The sequence below is a fragment of the Microcebus murinus genome, chromosome 6, assembly GCF_040939455.1.
Source record: "Microcebus murinus isolate Inina chromosome 6, M.murinus_Inina_mat1.0, whole genome shotgun sequence".
NCBI lineage: Eukaryota > Metazoa > Chordata > Mammalia > Primates > Cheirogaleidae > Microcebus > Microcebus murinus.
In genome coordinates, this window is record NC_134109.1 from 9,535,250 (window position 1) to 9,554,652 (window position 19,403).

Consider the following 19,403-nt stretch of genomic DNA (forward strand, 5'->3'; position numbering starts at 1 on the left):
CCAGCCATCTGGATTGCTGGACAACACTTTGAACTGTAAATGCGGCAGTTTATTAAGACATCAGCAAAAGGTGAGACAGATTGGGGGCTGCCAGGGCCGGCTCAGCCACGAGGACAGGGGCGGGGTGCACTGGGCTCTGGCTCCCCAATAACCAAGGCCTGCAGTTCCCTGCAAACGTGCTGTGCATGTCAGGACTTATTCCCAAGGCAGAATGGGGCTCAAACCTCCTGTAGGGGAGGCAGGAAGCCCAGCTTGAACAAGGGCCCAGGAGCAGGTGAGGAGCCTTACCAAGTGCACAGGCAGAGCTGTCTGGCAGGCGCAACATGACCACTGTGGGCAAAAGATCGTTGTACGGGACCCCCGTACTCTGCCACCTGTGCAGCCCCTCCAAGACGTGACGTGATGCCCACGTCATCTCTGCTTTTATCAATGAAGACCTACGTTTCAAAATTTGTGTAGCCTATTTTGTGTACTTTTGACCATTCATTATGCTTCAGATGTTATCGTTTTCTCACTCTGGGGGGATCTTTTACCTTCTTCAGTCACTAGGGTTTGTATCTTTGTTTCATCTCTTGTCACTGTCCCTCCCAACCCCCACCGACACTCCCCCCCCCCAAATAAAACAACCCTCTGTCAGTGCTCAAGCCCCAAGCTCAGAAGGGTGCATTGGGAATATTTGGTGCCATTGCAGTTCTGGTTATCTGGGCTTTGCAGAGAGGCCCCTTTTCCTGCTGGGAGGTCGGGGGCTCTGTCCCTCTGGGTTCTCAGCATGCAGTTCACCCACCCTCTCCTCCGTCCCTCTCAGAGTGACCCTGGTCAGAGGTGCGTGGAGTGGGCCGGAGTGGGAGGGGTGGGGACAGGGGAATGTGGGTCACTCAGGCACGACTGCTCCCTTTGGGCCCCTGAGCAGAGCTCTGTGGGCCCCACCACCCCCGCAGCACTCAGCACCCCCAGGGATTTGCTCAGGGCGGATCACTGGGCATCTGCCAGGACGCAGCGGAGGGGCCCAGGTGGCAGCTGGCAGAGCACGCGATCCATCTCGGGGCTGAGCTGGTAATCCAGGGAAATCCCTTTGCTTCCTGGCAGACGCTCACGGCCCAGAGGACGGAGCCCCGGGCCAGGCGCCCGGAGACTGTCAGCTCTCTGCTAATTTTCCGCGTGGCCTCCTCTGCTCTCTCCAAAAATGAAAGGTCCTGAATAGATGCACTCTGAAACCTCTCGTCACTGTGAGGTTCTGACACCGATAATTACATGTGCACTGCTGCTCCCTACCCTGACCCAGGACCTACGCTGGGACGTGGCCGTCTGACCGCAGCTCTCCAGGGCCAGACCTCGGCCCCAGCCTGGTCCATTCCAGAGGGCTCTCTGCAGGGCACGGGCGCAGGGTGATGGGGGCACGGACCCAGCCTCTAGAGCGCCAGAACTGGGTCTGAGTCTCAGCTCCTTAGCTTAGAGCAATCATGGGCATGGCCTGGCCTCACTTTTCTAATCAGAAAAACGGCACAATAATCAATAAGCACCTCTCTGCACCCTCACTCCTGCCCCCTTGGGGGTCATTTGAGAAGTAAATGAGCACACAACACAGGGGAGGTGTGCAGCAGTCAGGACAATAATCAGTGATGCTACGGCTAATAATAATAACGAAGGAAGGGGGTGCTCCTGCGGAGGGAAGGCCCCGTTTGTCTCAAAGGAGTCAGGGGCCAGTTTGACGGCACACAGAGGTGGCTGGGCCTCTCTGGTCTCCGGGGGCCGATCCCGCTATGCGCCAGGCCAGGGCGGGCCTCTCCTTGGGTTCTCCCATGAGGACACCTGTTTACTAAAGACCCTGCCCACGGGGCACACCTGCAGGTTGCTGGAGAAGCAGCCGGGGCGAACATCCCCGAACCCCCCGTGCACACAACAGCTCATAGCCCGGCCCAGCCTCCACCTGCCGACGATTCAAAGAGTCCCAGGCATCCGATCCATGTCCCTTCTCCCTCACAGCCAAGGTCAGGCTGCTCTCTGCACTCGGGACTTCCATCTGAGCTGAAGCATTGGCTGATGGACGCGTGGCCATGGTGACAGATGTGGCCGGTAAGAGCTGGCGGCCGGCCGTGAGCAGGCACTGTCTGGACGCCAGGCTGCTAATCCCGTTACCACGGCAGCTCCCAGAGTCCAATCTGCCTCTGGATAATTAAGTGTCCTTTTGCCCATCACCAAGAGCACTCATTACTCCCGAGATGGCAGTGGCAAGTTCAGCCTTTTTGCAGTTGTCCCCAAACACACACAAAGGCTTCTTAACCAGCCTTTTTTGTTTCTCCACCCCAGAAGGGGAATTTCTGCCATTTATCTTCTTTTTCGCAGTGTAGGAAAAAAGCCGCCCAGGGCTGTAGGCGAGTGAGCCGGTCTGAGATCCTTCCCGCTCCCATCTGCAGGGGAGGCTGCCTGGGAAGGCAGGGTGGGGGCGGGGCTGCCGTGCACGCCCTTTCCCAAGTCCTGCTTCCCAGCAAGGCCCCTGCCCTGATGCTCTGGACTTAGCTTGGGAGCTTCCTTGTTTGCCCTGCCCCCTACCCCCAAACACTGATTTTTAAGAATTTAAGGAAACTGGCTGGGGCAGAAGCACATTCACAACTGCAGGAGAGTGCACAGTGCCCAAAGAGTGTCAAATACAGGTACGCAAATGGCCTGCGATCTTGCGCCTGCTTCAACACTCCCTGGACCATGTCCCGAGGGCGGCGTCTCTGCCTCATGGCCTTAAAGGCAAGGGACCTGCTCAGGGGAGTGCGTCACTGGGGCAGAGAGAGCACTGAGCCGAGGGTTAGGAAACATCTTCCTGTTCTGACTCCCATGTTCACCTGCCCTGTGACCGCTGGCAAGTCACGCCCCTCTCCAACCTTCCCACCCCAAAATTCAGGGGACACGAGCTTATTCATCTCTAAAATTCTAGGATCCCTCAAAGAAGAAAGAGCATCTTCATGTGGGTGGCCCGAAGCGTTCACTGCCTGGCAGACCTAGTTTTTAAAGACATCCTACCCCCTCCTTAAAAAGAAGAGAAAAATCCATCCAGCATATAAAAACCACCACCAACACCCCCAGAAACCCCAGCATGTTACTGCTCACCTCCCCGTCCCTCATTCCCGAGTGTCCTGATGTGATTGGGCCGGGTGTCTGGTGACGAAGGTGCCACTGCAAAGTCAAATCAGGACCGTCCTGTGGCCGCCAATATACCAAGGGGTTAAATATGGGACCGAGACTGGGCTAGAAACGCCGAAGTTCTGAGGGCTGCTCTAGCCCCAGCAGCCTCAAACGACTTTGCATAAACGCAAGACACACAAGTGCTTATCACCCAACCACATCTATAGTTCACACCTAACTGGCCGCTGCATCCGGCCTCGTGTTCCAGGAACGCAGCCTCCGGAATTCCCCAGTCGGCTCTCTGAAACCCTCGCCCGCCGCGCTTCCCGGAGCCGGCAGCCCACACGTCCCTGCTTTCTGAGTCAGCCTGACCACGGCACGGCATAGCTGAAATCTGGGCTTCGAGGCATGTTTGAAATTCCGGACGCGTGGGAGCTGCCCTTGGAGAGGCCATTCAAGTGGTCAAAGTTCCTGGTTTTGCAGCTGGAGACCAGCGGCTGGACGGCGCCGGGGGCACAGCCTCACCCCGTGGCATGCCCGACGCAGGGTGGGCCGTCCCGGGGCTGCCCGCCATCCCCCCACTCAGAAGGTGAAGGCGTACACCACCCCGACCACCACGATGTTGCCCAGCGTCGCGATGATGGCGATCCACAGCAAGACGGCGTCGTTGGAGGACCGGGCCGGCTCCTCCGGCGGGCCCTGGCCGTTGGCAGCCGCGTGGACGTTGGAGGAGGAGTTGAACAGCGAGTACTCGGTGCTGAAGTCCTCGTTGGGCGAGTCCATGAAGGCTCCTCCCATCATGGGCAGCTGCAAGGAAGGACAGGGAACGTTAACCGGGGGCCTCGGGAAGGCCGCTGGCCCGACCGAGCCAGCCCACAGGAGACCACAACTCCTTCTGGGGCTGCAACGCAGGGCTCTGCGTTTGTGCTTTTGTAACGGGCGACGCATATTTTAATTCGCCCACACGAATTAGTGTTCACGGCGACTTTCTGGGGCAGGCACTGTCACACCACTCTGCAGGAGAAGGCGCCGAGGAACCTGCCCGGCCGCTAGCTGGCGACTCTCACAGGCCCCGTTATCAGGCCCTTCCACGACAGCACGGGTTGTAGGATGCCTTTACTCCTCTTCCAATTTTAAAAATAATCTGTGCTCAGCATAGAGCACTCAGGAAATACAAAAGAGGATAAAGAAAAAAACTGAGAATCATGATCTCACCACGTACTTACTGTTACCATTTTGATCATTTTTCCTTTCCAATCTTTTGTTCTGTGCATGTGTGTGCGAGAGAGAGAGAGAGAGAGAGAACACACTTAAACATGTATTTTTTATTCCTGTAGTAAAAAGTCCATCAAAATTCCAAATGCCATTTTGACGGTTGTATAATATTCTGCCATAAATCCAAGCCATAATTAAACCACTTCCCTACAGCTGGAGGTTTAGGAAGTTCCATTTTTCCTGTTAAGAATAATGCACTGGTGAACATCCTTGTGCATCGTCGCACACACACTTTTATTTACTAGACACACAATTTCACAGACACACAATTTTCGAGTCGGCAGGTATGAATATAGCTTCTAGTGGCACAGGGACAAACTCCCCCAGATCCTAATTCCTACCGCCTGCACCAGGCATCCCAGCACGTAAGGGTGCCAGAATGCTTGCATCTAGGGATCGGAACTCCCTACTTCCGTTTGTAAAGGCTCTCTGCTGCTCAGACTCAGGTTGGAGGTGGGGGAGCGGGTTGCTCCAGGGCACGGGGTGACCCCAGACACAGCAGTGAAGAGGCCCCTCCCTTCTCCAGCCCAGAAGAGCAATGTCCAGGCTGTCCCAGGCCCTTCCAGACCCTCTCCAGAGGCAGAACATGGATGCATTCAGCCCCAAGGTTGGCTCCGATATCTATCCGGCCTATAATAAATGCTTCTTTTGAGCGGGACCGAATGAACGAACACTAAACAGTGACATCATCATTGGAAACCTATCTACTGAGCACTGTTACTACCCATGTGGAGCCCCTGCTATGGTCAGGGAATGTGCCAGAGGTGTTAAAATACTCTCATTTAATCGCTGAACTATCCTGGTGGAGGGTACTGCATTCCCATTTTTCAGATAGATAAGCAGAGGCCAAGGTGGAGTCAGGGTTGAGAGCCAGGGGTGTCTCTGACTGTGAGCCTGGAGCTCCTGCTCTACGCCCAGCCTCGCAGACTCTGGGTCAGACTCTGTGCTGGGCCCGGGGACACAGGGAGGATTTAGGGTGCCTGGGCAGCTGCCATTCCGTAGCACCACGCTTGACCCACCTTGAATGTCAATGGCCTTTTCTAAAGGTATGGTCACTACTCGGACAACAAGTGGCTCCTGACACCTGCTTCGGCTGAGAAGAGCAACAGGTGATGGGCTCATGCTGGGAGGTGCTCGACATTTGTATTCGTAACACAGCGCTGTTCTTTAGGTGGAGACAGGGCAGTTGATCCTGGGGATGCAGAGAATGGAAGGGACCCCTGGAGGGGGGTCAGGGCAGGCCAGGCATTGCTTCTTGGTGGGGGTTGCAGTTATAGGACGGTGCTTGCCTCTCGAGCAGCACGTTTAGATATGTGTGCTTCTTATATGTATAATGTATTCTCTTAATACATTTAAATTGACATTTTTTTCAAGATGTTATCATCTCATTATATCTATCACATATTCTGTCAAAATATTTAAATTAATATGTTTTTCAAGCTTCAAGATAAGGATGGCAGAGCAGGAGGCCATGAGGAATCTGGGTCCTTTTATTTTTTAGAGACAGGGTCTTGCTCTGTCCCCCAGGCTGGAGTACAGTGGCATGATTGGAGCTCACTGCAGCCTCCAACTCCGTGCCTCAAGCGATCCTCCCACCTTAGCCTCCCAAAGTGCTGGGACTACAGGAGTGAGCTAAATTAACATTTTGATTTACTAGTTATCCATTAATTTATATTATTATTATATTAATTTAATTATTTATTAATCTACATTAATAATCAGGTTAACACCTGATTATTAATATATTAATATTGAATATGATAGTATATGCAAATAAATATAATGACAAATACAAATGGGAGTGTAACAACAGTTTGCATGTATTATATTAAAAAATACAATTAAAAGCGGGAATAAAAGAACTGCGACCTCACTTTGTCCCCAGGCTGGTGACTCAGGTCAGATGGGGTGCGGATGAGTCGGGCACATGCCGGCCTAACGGGGCCTCTCCTGACCCGCGGCTAAGGGGAGGCCGCCAACTCTCTGCTGGGGGCCCCTTAGGAAGTGGCTCGGCCGGGGCTGACGCTGCCCTTTCTCCTTCTTGAGCGTGCCTGGGCTGCAGAGCTTGTCCCTGCTGGACTCCCCGGAACTAACGGGCATTCCTGTCCCCTTCCCACTCGCTGTGTCTCCGTCACCCCCCTCCCCAGGGCCGTGCTGCCGGTGTTCAGACAGGTGCCCCCGGCCTCCACCTGTGGGGGCCGATCCGCCCTCCCGCCCCGAGGGGCTCTCTGGGCACGTTCCTCGTCTCTCTCCCCTCTCTTCAGGGCATATGCGAGTTTGACAAGTATTTTCATCCAAATCACCACGGAACAAAACGGAGGTCTGGACAGCCCCCTTGTGGGGCCGACACGGGCCCTCCGGACAGCCTGTTTGGGGTTCCCTTCACCTCCATCCCCCTCACTGTTCTCTGCTTCCCTGCGGGTGTTTATTGACTCCATAGGTTAGTTTCTTATGGCTGCTGTGACAAATCACCACACACTTAGTGGCTTAAAATCACGGCAATTTATTATCTGACAGTCTGGGGGTGTCACTGCACTAAAATCCAGGTGTCTGCAGAGCTGCGCTCCTGTGGGGGCTCCGGGGGGTTCTGACGCCTGCCTTTCCCAGCGTTCTGGAGGCCCCCGCATTCCTTGGCTTGCAGCCCCTTTCTCCACCTCCAGAGCCAGCAGTGTGGCACCTTCAACCTCTCACCCTCCTGTCTCCGTCACAGGGGCCCGGTGAGCACACTGAGCCCCCGGATCCTCCAGACTGCTGGCTCCTCCTCAAGGTGCTTAACGTAATCCCATCTGCAGAGCGCCCTTGCCAGGAAAGCAACCCACATACAGATATTTGGGGATGGGGATGTGGACACCCTTGAAGGCAGGGGCCCTATTCTGCCCCTGCCACCCCCTGGACTCATCCCAGAGAGGACTCAGGACGACCCGCGTGCCTGGACGTCCATCGCCCACAGACAGAGAGCGCCTTCGCGGGCAGGGTACACCAGCTCACCACCGACGCCCCAGCACACACGGAAAGGTGACAGGTAAAACCACGTGGAATTCCCGAATCTGAAGTCGGCAGCAGGGCTCCCCCCAGGCTGTACTTCACAAACCCCAACCCCAGAGCTCCCAGGGGCGGGACAGTCCCCAGGGCGAGTCCCTCTGCCCTGCACCTGCAGAACTGCCGGGGGGGGGGGCGGTCAGTCTGGGGCTGCTTCTGCTGGTCCTGCCGCCTCGGAGCGTGGATTCCGGTGCCAGAAAAACTCGAGGGTGAATCCTGCTTCACCACGAGTAGTGGAGCCTTGGGTGAGCCACGTTCCCACTCGCCTCAATTTCCTTCCCGTAAGTAACAGAGAATACAGTCCACCCAGCGGGACTGTTGCAAGGAGTGAATACGATCATATATGATAAAACATGGTCCAAGATCATTACTAATAATCAATAGTGTTTAGTGATCAATAATTACTAGAATTCTTTCCTTCTATTGTTCTCGGAGTAATTAAAAACCAACAGTGTTTATTATAAGCACCTTGTATCCAACTGCTTAAGCTACAGTGGGGATACCAGGAAGCAGGCATTTCTAGTCATGTGCTTTTTGTGTGATCAATTAATCAGATATTCGGCAGCAATTGTTAGCAGACGGCTGCCCACGCCCCCAACTTATGCTAAGGCAGGCTGCTGAGAGATGCTCCAAATCTGGCCAGCGCCGTTGCTCAATCCATCTGTCTCAGGTTTGTTGGTTTTGTTTGATGTTTTTTCCTTTGTAAAATAGAGTCTAAATTGGAAGTGCTGGGTTAAACATGAAAATAGCTTTCAACAGCAAAATCCCATGACTGGAAAATAAAAAAAAAAAGATCAGTCTCAAAGAAAGGTCAGTTCCAGCATTTGGAAGTTAGGCAGATTTGATCAAGGACTGGCTTGTGGTTAGAGTGAGGGGACATGAGCTAAAGCCACCTGGGAAGCAGGTGGTGAGAGAAGGTCACTCTCAAAGGTGGCCCAGCCAGCTCTGGTCAACTGTTAGCCATTTTTGGAGACGGCCTTGTGGTGGCATGCCACTGTTGAAATGAGCAACCGGGCTTTCTCATACCAGTGGGCAGGTGTAGCCCTGGCCCCGAGAATGGGATCCCTGGATGAGGGTTTGGCTCAGAGCAGATTAGGGGGTACGACCCCTAACTTCCGACACTAGAAGGGCTGTCGTGCCGAAGAGTGTGACCCAAGGAGGCAGAACAAGAAGACAACCTTCCTCTTGCGGAGTCAGACACTAGTAATCGGGACGACACAGGGTGGTGTGCAGTGTGGGGGCTGGGGGCCTTGTTTCCCCATTGGAGATGTTCATGTCAAGATCAGAAAACACTTGTTGGCTCGTTGAAGAGGGGACACCAGAACAGAGTGGACAGACAACTTCAAGGTCAATGTTGTCTAAAGAGGCTGTGCTTCCTGGCCATACCTTCCAGAAGGTGGGTTCCTCCCTGTGTGCTACCGTGTCCCCAGTGTCTGGACCAGAGCAGACACTCCAAAAGTATTTGGTGAATGAATGAATTCCAGGACCGTCAGCCATGAATCCTGCAGGCCTGATGACATGTGGCTCTGAGGCCAACAATTCTCTGTGTGATCTGGACCCACTTCTTAACCTCTCTGAGGCTCAAGTTTCCCATTTAAAAACGGGGACAATAGTAGAGGCTGCCTTGTTATAGAACCAGCTGGGAGGTTCTGACACTGGGTGAAAAATGCTCTTTGGGGAAAAAGACAAGTCACAAATTAAACTCAGGGAGCATTCCTGAAATTAAAAACACGCATGCATAATAATATCATATTTCATGTACAGATGCACGTGTACGTAAGGAAAAGTGTCAACACGGGTCAAGAAGCCAGGTTCACAACAGCTGCTGCCTCTGAGAAATGGGGAGATGGGGCCAGGGAGACTGAGTTCATCTGTAATAGTTTATTATAGCAGACGATGAGGCGAGCATGAGGCAATAGTAAAAACGGCCTGTTCTGGTCAGTGGGTAGGTGGGTCTCGGATACCTTTTGGTGGATTTGAACTTCATAAAATCGAGAGCAATGCTTTGAAGACAGGAGTGCACCACTCACACGAAGGTTACGAGCATGGCTATGGGACTAAGCACTCTCTGAACCCAACCTTGGGGTCCCCATCCCACAGTATTGGGGCCACCATGTGGGACATGGTGGCCGAGTGTGGTATGGAGTGGTCCAGGTGGGCAGGGCCACTGTGGACACTGGGGCAGCGTCCCCGGGGGCCACAGAGGGCCCTGTCTGGCCCAGCAGTGTCCTCCCTGCCCCCCGAGCAGAGCTGCTCTGAGGAGTGGGTGGCCTCCAGGTCCCCATCTGCTGCTGCTGAGGCGGTGGTGGTTACATAAACCTCCCCTAAGCCGGGCCTCTCCGGAGAAAGGCACAGAAAATGTTTGCAAAGGAGACCTTCGGAGCGTGCCCACCAGAGGTGACTCACGCAGAGGAGGGGAAGCAGAGCGAATGGAGCATGTTTGTGTGCAGGCCTGCAGGCGCAGGGCTTGTCCTGGCCTCCCCTGGAGACCACCAGACCCTCCTCCACTGCAAGGCCATTTTCAGGGCCCAGCTCGGCCTGGCCTGCCCTGCAGAGTCCTGGCCCGGGAAGAACTGCAATCGGATGCACCTGGGCTGTGGGTTTTAAAACTGGATTTGAATGTGAGTAAAAACGTTCCAACTGTCCCACGTCCAGGGCTGGCGCAGGCTCAGAGCTGTGCTCCCCCGCTGCCCTGGGCCCTGCTCCAGCCCTGCCCCTCTCTGGGCCTTACTGGGGAGCTGCAGGGATGGGGACCTACCCCATCTAAGGCCCTGCCCACAGCTCAGAAGTCCTTGCCAAATGCTGAGAAGGCCGGAAACAGTTATAGAGGGGCTTACAATGAGAGCCTGTGCTGCAAGGAAGTCAGATAAACCTTTCAGTAAAATCCTCAGATAAAATACAGGATACCCAGTTCAATGTGAATTTCAGATAAACAACAACAATAACAATTTTTTTTTTTTTTTTTAGCATTTAAATGCATGCCACAACTTGACCGGGATATATTTATCCTAAATGATTATTCGTTATTTATCTGATAGTGAAATTTAACTGGGTGTCCTGTATTTTTGTTTGCTACAACTGACAACTCTGTTGTCACAGCCAATCTGAGAAATCGATGCAGTTTCGGGATTTGTACAAGGGACCACACCCTCAGTTTTGTCTCTTCTGGGCACATAACCTGCGGGCTCAGGCTTTCTGGGTGACAAAGTTCATAAGACAATTCCAGAGAAGCCACCAGTCAGCACACAAACATCACATAGGTAATTTTACTCATCACTAAATTCTTGCAGGGTCTCCTCGGTCTAAATATAAAAGGCTGGACAGATTCCAGATTCGGAGAGCCATCGTCCATTCAACATTCATTCAATAAGCGCTAGAGGCCCACTCTGCACCAGGGGCGTTGGACAGGCATCAGGGATGGCAAGGGGTTACCCAGACCTCTGAATTTGAAGGGGTCAGCATTTAAAAAGAATATGGACTTAAATACACAGTTACAGTATGGTGTCAGACGCACTTTAACAGAGATAGAAACAAGGCATGGGACAGCAGTGGTGTGAGGAGACGTTTAAGCTGGATGGAATTGGGACAGGCTGGGGACATTACGTGGGCTGGGGACTCAGGCATGACACTGAGCCCCAGCTCGGTTCCTTCCCAGCTGTACGACGGGGACAGGTGACCGACAGTCCCCACGCTTCAGTCTCCGTGCCTGTAAATGAGGATCAGAGCAGGAGCCACCTCCGTGGGTGCCGTGGGGTGACAGGCACTCCTGGATTCCTGTGAGTCGTCCCTGTGAGTGTCTCATCGCTGCGTGGACCCAAGGCTCCAGGGCAGGGAGCTGGACACCTGCCGTCTCAAGGTCCTGCCGCAGTGGAGCTTTTTTTTTTATTTTCTCCATTTTCCGTTTTTGCATCACCAAAAAATAAAATACTTAGTATAAATCTAACAAAATACGTGCATGATCTGAATGCCGGAAACAACATAACCCTGCTGAAATAAAGCAAAGATCTAAATAAACGGAGACTGGTGTCACGAACTTGAAGACTCAATATCGTTAAGACGTGAATTCTCCCCAAGTTGATGTAGAGATTCAATGCCATCCCGGTGAAAATCCCAGCAGGGATGTCTGTAGATGTTCACAAGCTGATTCCAACATTAATTTGCAAAGACAAAGGACAGAGCAAAGCCAGAATAATTTTGAAAAAGAACAAATTTGGTGAACGCAGGCTATCTTATTTCAAGACTGACTATAAAGCCACAGTTAAGACAGTGCAGTGCGAGCACAAGTTGAGATACACACATTCATGGAAGACAGTACAGGGTCCACAAAATAGACTGATATTGTATAATATGGCCAATTGATTTGTGAAAAGATTGCAAAGGCAATTCAATAGAGAAAGGATAGTCATTCAACAATGATCCTAAACAAGTGGACATCAATTTGCTATGTATATATATATATAAACATATATATATTTCACATGTAGATATATGAACTTGGAACCCAATCTCTTATACAAAAATTACAAACAACAATGAAAACCCAAAACTCATGCTTATATAAAAATTAACTAAAAATGGAACATAGACCTAAATTAAACAAAAAACTATAATACCTTAAAAAAATACATTGCAGAAAAATGTCCATGACCTTGAGTTAGGCATAGTTTTTGGATCCACACCAAAAGCACAATGCATACAAGAAAATATTGGCAAACTACATTTTATAAAAATTAAAAGCTTTTTCCCTGTGAACGACACTGTTAAGAGAATGAAAAGACAAGCCACGTACTGGAAGAAAATATTTACAAATCATCTGACAAAGGACTTGTAAGTAGAATATATAAAAAACTCTGAAAAAACTCAACAATAACAACCTACTTTATAAAAAATAGGCAAAAATCTGAACAGGAGAGATATCACTGAACAAAGATATATAGAGGGCAGATGAGCACATAATGTTTAACATTAATCATTTGAGAATTAAATGGTTAAAGCTATCACAAGATAACTGCACACTAGTAAGATGGCTAAGTGTCTTTTAAAAAAAATGGTTAATAGGTTCTAGTAAAAATGTGGAGCAACTGGAACCTGCACACATTGCTTGTGGGAAGCAATGATACAGCCTTTTTGGAAAATATTTAGCAGTTTCCTATAATGTAATCCATGCGCTTATATGATTCAGAAATCCCACCCTTCATGGGTATATATTTACTCAAGAGGAAGGAAAACTTATGTGCACTCAAAAATCTGTGTGCAAATATCTTTAATCACTTTACTCATAATTTGTGGTCCTCCTACCCATTCCCCCAATGAGCACCGTGTACTGCACCCTTAACATACAGTGTGCATGATGGCCGGGCACGGTGGCTCACGCCTGTAATCCTAGCACTCTGGGAGGCTGCGGTGGGAGGATCACTTGAGGTCAGGAGTTTGAGACCAGCCTGAGCAAGAGTGAGACCCTGTCTCTACTAAAAATAGAAAGAAGCCCCCTTGTGATGAAGGCTGTGGGGGCCACATGGGCACTGGAGCGTGAGGAAGCCAAAAGACTTCACAGAACATACTGCACACTCACCAGAAACGTGTGCATGTAGTTACAAAATACCAGTACACGGATATCCACAGCAACGCTGTCCACAATAGCCCCAAGCTAGAAACAACTGCCATAAACAGTAGAATGGACACATGACTGACTCACAGTCACCGTGGAATCGCTGACAGCAATGGGAGTTGTGAACCGCAATTACACGCAACAAAGTGGGCAGATCCCACAAACGAAATGATGACCAAAAAACCCCGACACGAAAAAAGAATATACCACGTGAGTCCATTAATATATCAGTAGTTCTCAATTGGCCCCCGGGAAGACTCTGGGCAACGTCTGGGGACATTTCTGACTGTTCCGACTGCTCGGTAACGAGACACGACTGGCCTCTAGTGAGCTGAGGGCAGGGGTGTTGCTACCTCCCAGGATGCACAGGAGAGCGGCTAGCAGCCCAGAACTGCCCAGTCCCCAAAGCCAACAGCACGCAGGTTAAGAAATTCTGATGTTTGTAAAGGTCAAAGCCAGGCAGAAGTAGTATCCGGTGTCAGGGTCAGGCTGTTAGTTGCTCCTGGAGGGGTAAAGTCTGGGAGAAGGCGTAAGGGAGTTTCGGGGCAGGGGGCTGGCTACGTTCTGATCTGGGTGCTGGGTACGTGGGTGTGTCCACGTTGAGGAAATGCATCAAGCTGCACGCTGTATCTTATACTTCAAATATGTCCTTCAGGAAGACGGAGGGAACAGCCACACTGGCACAGGTATCTCGAATTTGATCCAAATGACTTTTGAGAGTTCAGACCATTCAACCCTCAGCACATCAGAGAAGGCTCAGAGTGAGCTCAGCTGTCCCTGCAAGCTCTGGATCGATTGTCACAGTACGGCAGTCATTACCCACAGTCATTTAGCTGCGTTCCGGGGACCCTACACCCCTAAGGATGGAGAAACTGAGACGATGCAGCCACTTCCCCGTTTGGATCTTCAGAGCTGCCTGAGACGCAGGTAGCATAACTCTTACTAACGCCACTCACAAAACTGGCAGCACGGGGGGGGGGGCAGGCACGCTCCTAGCTCTGACTCAGGTGGTGCAAAGGCAATTTATGTGACCAAAGTATTTATACCCCCATAATATTCTGAAATTAAAAACAAAACAAACACAAAACCTCCCAAAAGGCTGCCTGCAGAAACTGTCTCTAGAAAGGGTAGGTGTTTTGCCCATGGTCAGTCCCTCGAGCAGAGTCAGAAGATGCATGTGTGTGTGTGTGTGTGTGTCTGTGTGTGTGTGTGTGTGTGAGACAGACAGAGAGAGAGAGAAGGAGGGAGGGGAGGAAGAAGAATGAGCGCATTATTCCTGTGCGCAGGTGAGCGAATCCACACATCAGTCCAAACTCAGAATCTGGGTCTACTAGTGACACATCTCCAGTGTCTCCTCCCCCCTGAGGACTCGCATTTCCACAAACGTGCACTGAGTTTCATCTGCCACGGCCTTCCCCAGGGGAGAGAGGGGATGGAGTTCAGAAGGAAGAGAAAGAGGAGGTGACCCATAACCGGCTCCAGGCACTGGAGTGCTGGGGCCCACTAGAATGGGCAATCGCTTACTTAAAAAGTAACCAACTGGGTAAAGAGTGTAGGGCTCTAGGTGTTTAGACTTAATCGCCAAGGAAAATGGACAAGTCGCCTGGGGCACAACCTGAGTACTCGCCGCAGTAGAAAACCCTCCCTTGCCTAAAGGTCCATGCCACGTAAGCCCTTGGCCTAGGCCCAGCGACAGGTGGCAGGGTGGGGTGGCGCACTGCAGCAGATCTGCTGACTCAGTCCATATTCGACTACAGTGGCTGAGAAACCCCATAATCTGCCACCTGCAGGCTGGAGACCCAGAAAAGCCAGTGGTGCCATTCAGTCTAAGGCTGAGGGCCTGAGAACCAGAGGGGCCCACGGTATAAATCCTGGTCCAAGAGCAGGAGAAGACAAGAAGACATGAACCAGCTCAGGCAGTGAAGCAGAAAGGCAGGAGACAGATTCCTTCTTCCTTCACCCTCTTGTTCCATTCAGGCCCTCCCCAGATTGGCTGGTGCTGCCCACACTGGGGAGGGCCACTTCTCTCCTGGGCTCACCTATTCAGAAGCTAGCCTCCTCCAGAAATGCCCTCACTGTTCCGGACACCCCCAAAAGTAATGTTCACTCTGGGCAGCCCATAGCTCAATCAAGCCGGCACATTAAAATTAGCCATCACAGTCTGCTAGTGCCTGAGCACATCATGTGCTACAAGTGCCAACAGACAGAACTTTCTCCGGAAGACTGGTGCACGGGCCTTAGCTGACGAGTGTGACTGTGCCACCCCCACCAGAGGCACTGATGTTCCCTGCACCGCCACGTGCTCGTCCTGATGGAGGGGAAAGAAAGAGCCCCACAGAGACCCTGCTTTGATCTAATCTGGAAGTGAAGAATCCCTTTCTACTCCCTGCGAGGGTGTCAGTGGGTGGGTTCTGCCTTCTTCTGCAGATGGAGAAGCCAAAGGCTAGAATCAGAGCCAGCTGGTCTGTGCCGAGTCCCCGCTGGGCCAGGCACTGAGCGCCTCGCCCACGACCACCCGGTATATACACGTGGGCCTCCTCCAGATCCCCAAGCCCCAAAGGCTTTCTCGTTAAGTCATCCAGCCCTGTAATACTTTGGGGTGATGTCCTGCAGAGAACTGGCCTCCGAACTTGGCTATTTTGCTGAGAGGATGCAGTTCAGAAAAGAATTCTGCCCTTTCATTAAACTCTCCAACACACAGAGAGCCACCGACCCTTACTCTTCCATGTAGGCTGCGGTTAATGGCAAGATTTGCCGCCTTATGTCGGTACCTGCCGCCCTTGTTGGCTGATGTTTGTCCAAGAGTTTTCAATTAAAAACAGGGTGTACCAAATAAAAGCTGATATTTACCGAGAGCCTGCTCTATGCCAGGCATGTGCTGGGCACTTTATGGCATGCTTGGATTTTATCAACACTCCTATGAAGGAGATGCCATCATCACCCTTGTTTTATAGGCGAGGAAACTGAGGCACACGTGGAAAGGAAGACTGGTGAGGCATCACCCCCCAGCCCTCTCCAGAACCACTGTAAGTGGCCACCTCCCTGTGCCAGCATTGCACTGGACAAAGAGAACGTGTCCTTCCCTCAAGAGCACCTAAGCCAGTGGGGCAGGTAGAGGCCACGCCTGCAGCACCCCAAATGTGATGAGGCACAATGGCACTGGGGCCTGCACTGACTGTACCTTGAGAACTTCCGGAGCAATGTTTGTGTGTGTTTACGCGCCTCCCTTGTAGCACTTAACCACCATGAAATTGGCCTTGCTCAGCTGAGGCTCTCAAAGGGGGTCCCACTCGGATCCCAGTGATGGCGATGGGTTCGGACCCAACCCCCTACACTGGCCACCCTGGCTTTCCAATCTGCCCCTGCACTGAATGTTCAGGGTGTGTTCATAGGGCCACTTTGCTGCTGCCTTTGCCCGAGGTGCTGCCTGTGGGTCTTCCATCTATCTCCTGGGGGGGAGGCGCCCAGGGGTGGGGAGGAGCAGTAACCCCTAAGAGCTCCAGGCCTGGGTGCTATAGCTTCGTGGGGCCTCCTCCTCTCACTTTCACAACGGCCCAGCAAGAGGTGGAGGACTGAAGCTCAGAGAGGTACTCCCGTGTAACCGATCAGGAACCAACCACGAGGTCTGCTGATTCACAACCCTTGACACTCCAGGCTGAATTAATAGCGTTCTTCCCTGGGGTCCCACGCTAATTTATTCCCACAACTGACAAAACATTTATTATATTGCATTACATTATACTATAGGTATTACGTTACATTTATAATATTACATTGTATTATACTGTGTTACAGTATATCATAGTCAGCTGTGTACTTTGTCAATCTTTCTTAGGAATTTGAGCTTTTTAAGGATATGAGCTGAATCTAATTTCTCTTTGAATACCGTTGCCTAGCACATTTACTTACATGCTTTATTGTTTTTAAAAAAACCTTGCTCGGTTAATTGCTAAGAATTGAGCTATTTGATGCAGTACACACATGGTAGAGGACGTGGCTCTATTTGCTGGGTGCCCGGCAGGCCTAGATCCACAGTAGAACTCAGGAAAATAAGAACATTTTTGGAAAGCCTGAGAGCATTACGGAATTAAGAGGGAAAAGCAAATTCGCCCCTTTTGAGACCGTTGCCATAGTAACTCAGCACAACGCAGCAGGAGAAAACGCTGTCTCCTCAGAGCACATCATCTCTGATTACCATTAATGGAGGGGACGTTTGCCCTGGGGGGACAGAAATGCTCAGATGGTGAGGTGCAGGGTCTCCGGCCTCCACGCTGCATCCCGCAGTCCGCAGTGAGAACTCAGGGGGCCCCGAGCACTCCCCAGAGCCACGGCTTGCTTTTAGAGGAGCCTGGCCGAGAGCTCAATGAGAAGTAGCCAGCACCAGCTGGGATGACCCATGCCCCGGGCTGCACCTGGCGACCACCTGTCCGAGGCTGTGGGTGGGGAGTCAGCTATGAGAAGTTGGGCCCCTCTCGCTAGATGCCAGAGTGGAGTGCGTGCAAGACGACGGGGAGCTTTTAGGTTTTCCCTTGGGGCATGTCGGGCAAAGGTTGTCATAAATCAGTACTTATTCTACCCCAATTAATTTGATATCATCTTTGGTGCGATTAAACAGCATCGTTGGAACCAAATGGGTGTCCCCTGTGTGGGCCAGTGGCCCCCTAGTCATATCACATTCCTTTTCACTGGGCAGAGAGAAGTCTCCGGGCCTTTGGGGGATGGGTAGAGATTAGTTTGTTCAACTGTTCACTCATTCATTGACTAAATGGGCATTTACTGGGTGTCTACTGCATGCCAGGGGTTAAGGCTGGAAGCCAGAGGTACAAAGGGAAGAACTATGTAATCCCTATATTGGAAGAAGAGATAGAAAGGGAAAGAGAGAAGGAGGGAAGGAGAGGGGTACGGGGAGAGATCAAAACAAATAAGGTCGAATTAGAGCATCACTCTGCATCCCAAAGCAGACGGAGGCTGGGGCAATGGCGTGCCCACTGTGTTTACCTCCCCAAGGGGGTCTTTTTGGATTATTATTAAACTTCCCCTCCTCTTTACTGCAAAACTGTTTTCAGTGATGTTCATAGCATGAAACAAACAACAAAAGGCTACATTCTCCACTGGAGGTGCAGCGAGAACCCACAGGAGGAATTACACAAAATGCCAGCACCTCCTCCAACCAACGTGGCTCCTAGGTGACCACTGCACCCTCCTGCACACCGGCACATGCACAAGCAGACAGGGAGGCACAGAGGCGGCTGTCACTGTACCCTCCTCCACAGGGCCACCTGCATGAGCAGAGAGGGAGGCACACAGGTGGCTGTCACTGTACCCTCCTCCACAGGGCCACCTGCATGAGCAGAGAGGGAGGCACAGAGGCGGCTGTCACTGCACCCTCCTCCACAGGGCCACCTGCATGAGCAGAGAGGGAGGCACAGAGGCGGCTGTCACTGTACCCTCCTCCACAGGGCCACCTGCATGAGCAGAGAGGGAGGCACACAGGTGGCTGTCACTGTACCCTCCTCCACAGGGCCACCTGCATGAGCAGAGAGGGAGGCACAGAGGCGGCTGTCACTGCACCCTCCTCCACAGGGCCACCTGCACAAGCAGACAGGGAGGCACAGAGGCGGCTGTCACTGTACCCTCCTCCACAGGGCCACCTGCATGAGCAGAGAGGGAGGCACAGAGGCGGCTGTCACTGCACCCTCCTCCACAGGGCCACCTGCACAAGCAGACAGGGAGGCACAGAGGCGGCTGTCACTGTACCCTCCTCCACAGGGCCACCTGCATGAGCAGAGAGGGAGGCACAGAGGCGGCTGTCACTGCACCCTCCTCCACAGGGCCACCTGCATGAGCAGAGAGGGAGGCACGGAGGAGGCTGTCACTGCACCCCCTCCAAAGAGACACCTGCATGAGCAGAAAGGAAGGCACAGAGGTGGCTGTCCCTTGCGGACACAAGCCAGGACATGTGTGGCCTCACTCACAGTTATTTTGGGACACCCAACTGGGTCAGAAGATGCAGAGACTCAGGAAGCCATGTCAAAGCCCCCAGCCTGTGCATGGGAGGAGGAGAAGTGCACGGGGTTAGGAAGAAAACAGGGCCAGAGAAGAGGAGGGAAGCTGGAGCCATGCATGCATGTGTGTGTGCGCGTGTGTGTGCATGTGAGATCCTTGTGTGTGTATGTGTGTGTGTGTGTGCGCGCACGTGCACACATGATCCCACTGACCAGCAAGGCTGTTCCACAGAGTTGGCCTGAATGAACCCGTGCCAGGAAAGCAAATAAAGACTAGGATGCCCTGGTCTCGTTCCTTGGGTGGAGAGCACTTTTTAAGAGGTCATTTCTTACAAGGAACCTTAATCCTTTTCACCCTCTGT

General features: G+C 52.1%; 1 protein-coding gene across 1 annotated transcript in view; it reads right to left on the reverse strand.

Annotated features, from left to right (window-relative positions):
* Positions 1-1,873: 1,873 nt before the first annotated feature.
* The window catches only part of C6H14orf132 (chromosome 6 C14orf132 homolog), a 38,922-nt gene continuing 21,392 nt past the window's right edge, over positions 1,874-19,403 (reverse strand). Inside the window, exon 2 of the mRNA XM_012791040.2 lies at positions 1,874-3,921. Within this exon, the coding sequence (XP_012646494.1) occupies positions 3,697-3,921 (225 nt within the window). The 3' untranslated portion in view covers positions 1,874-3,696. The remainder of the gene's footprint in view (positions 3,922-19,403) is intronic.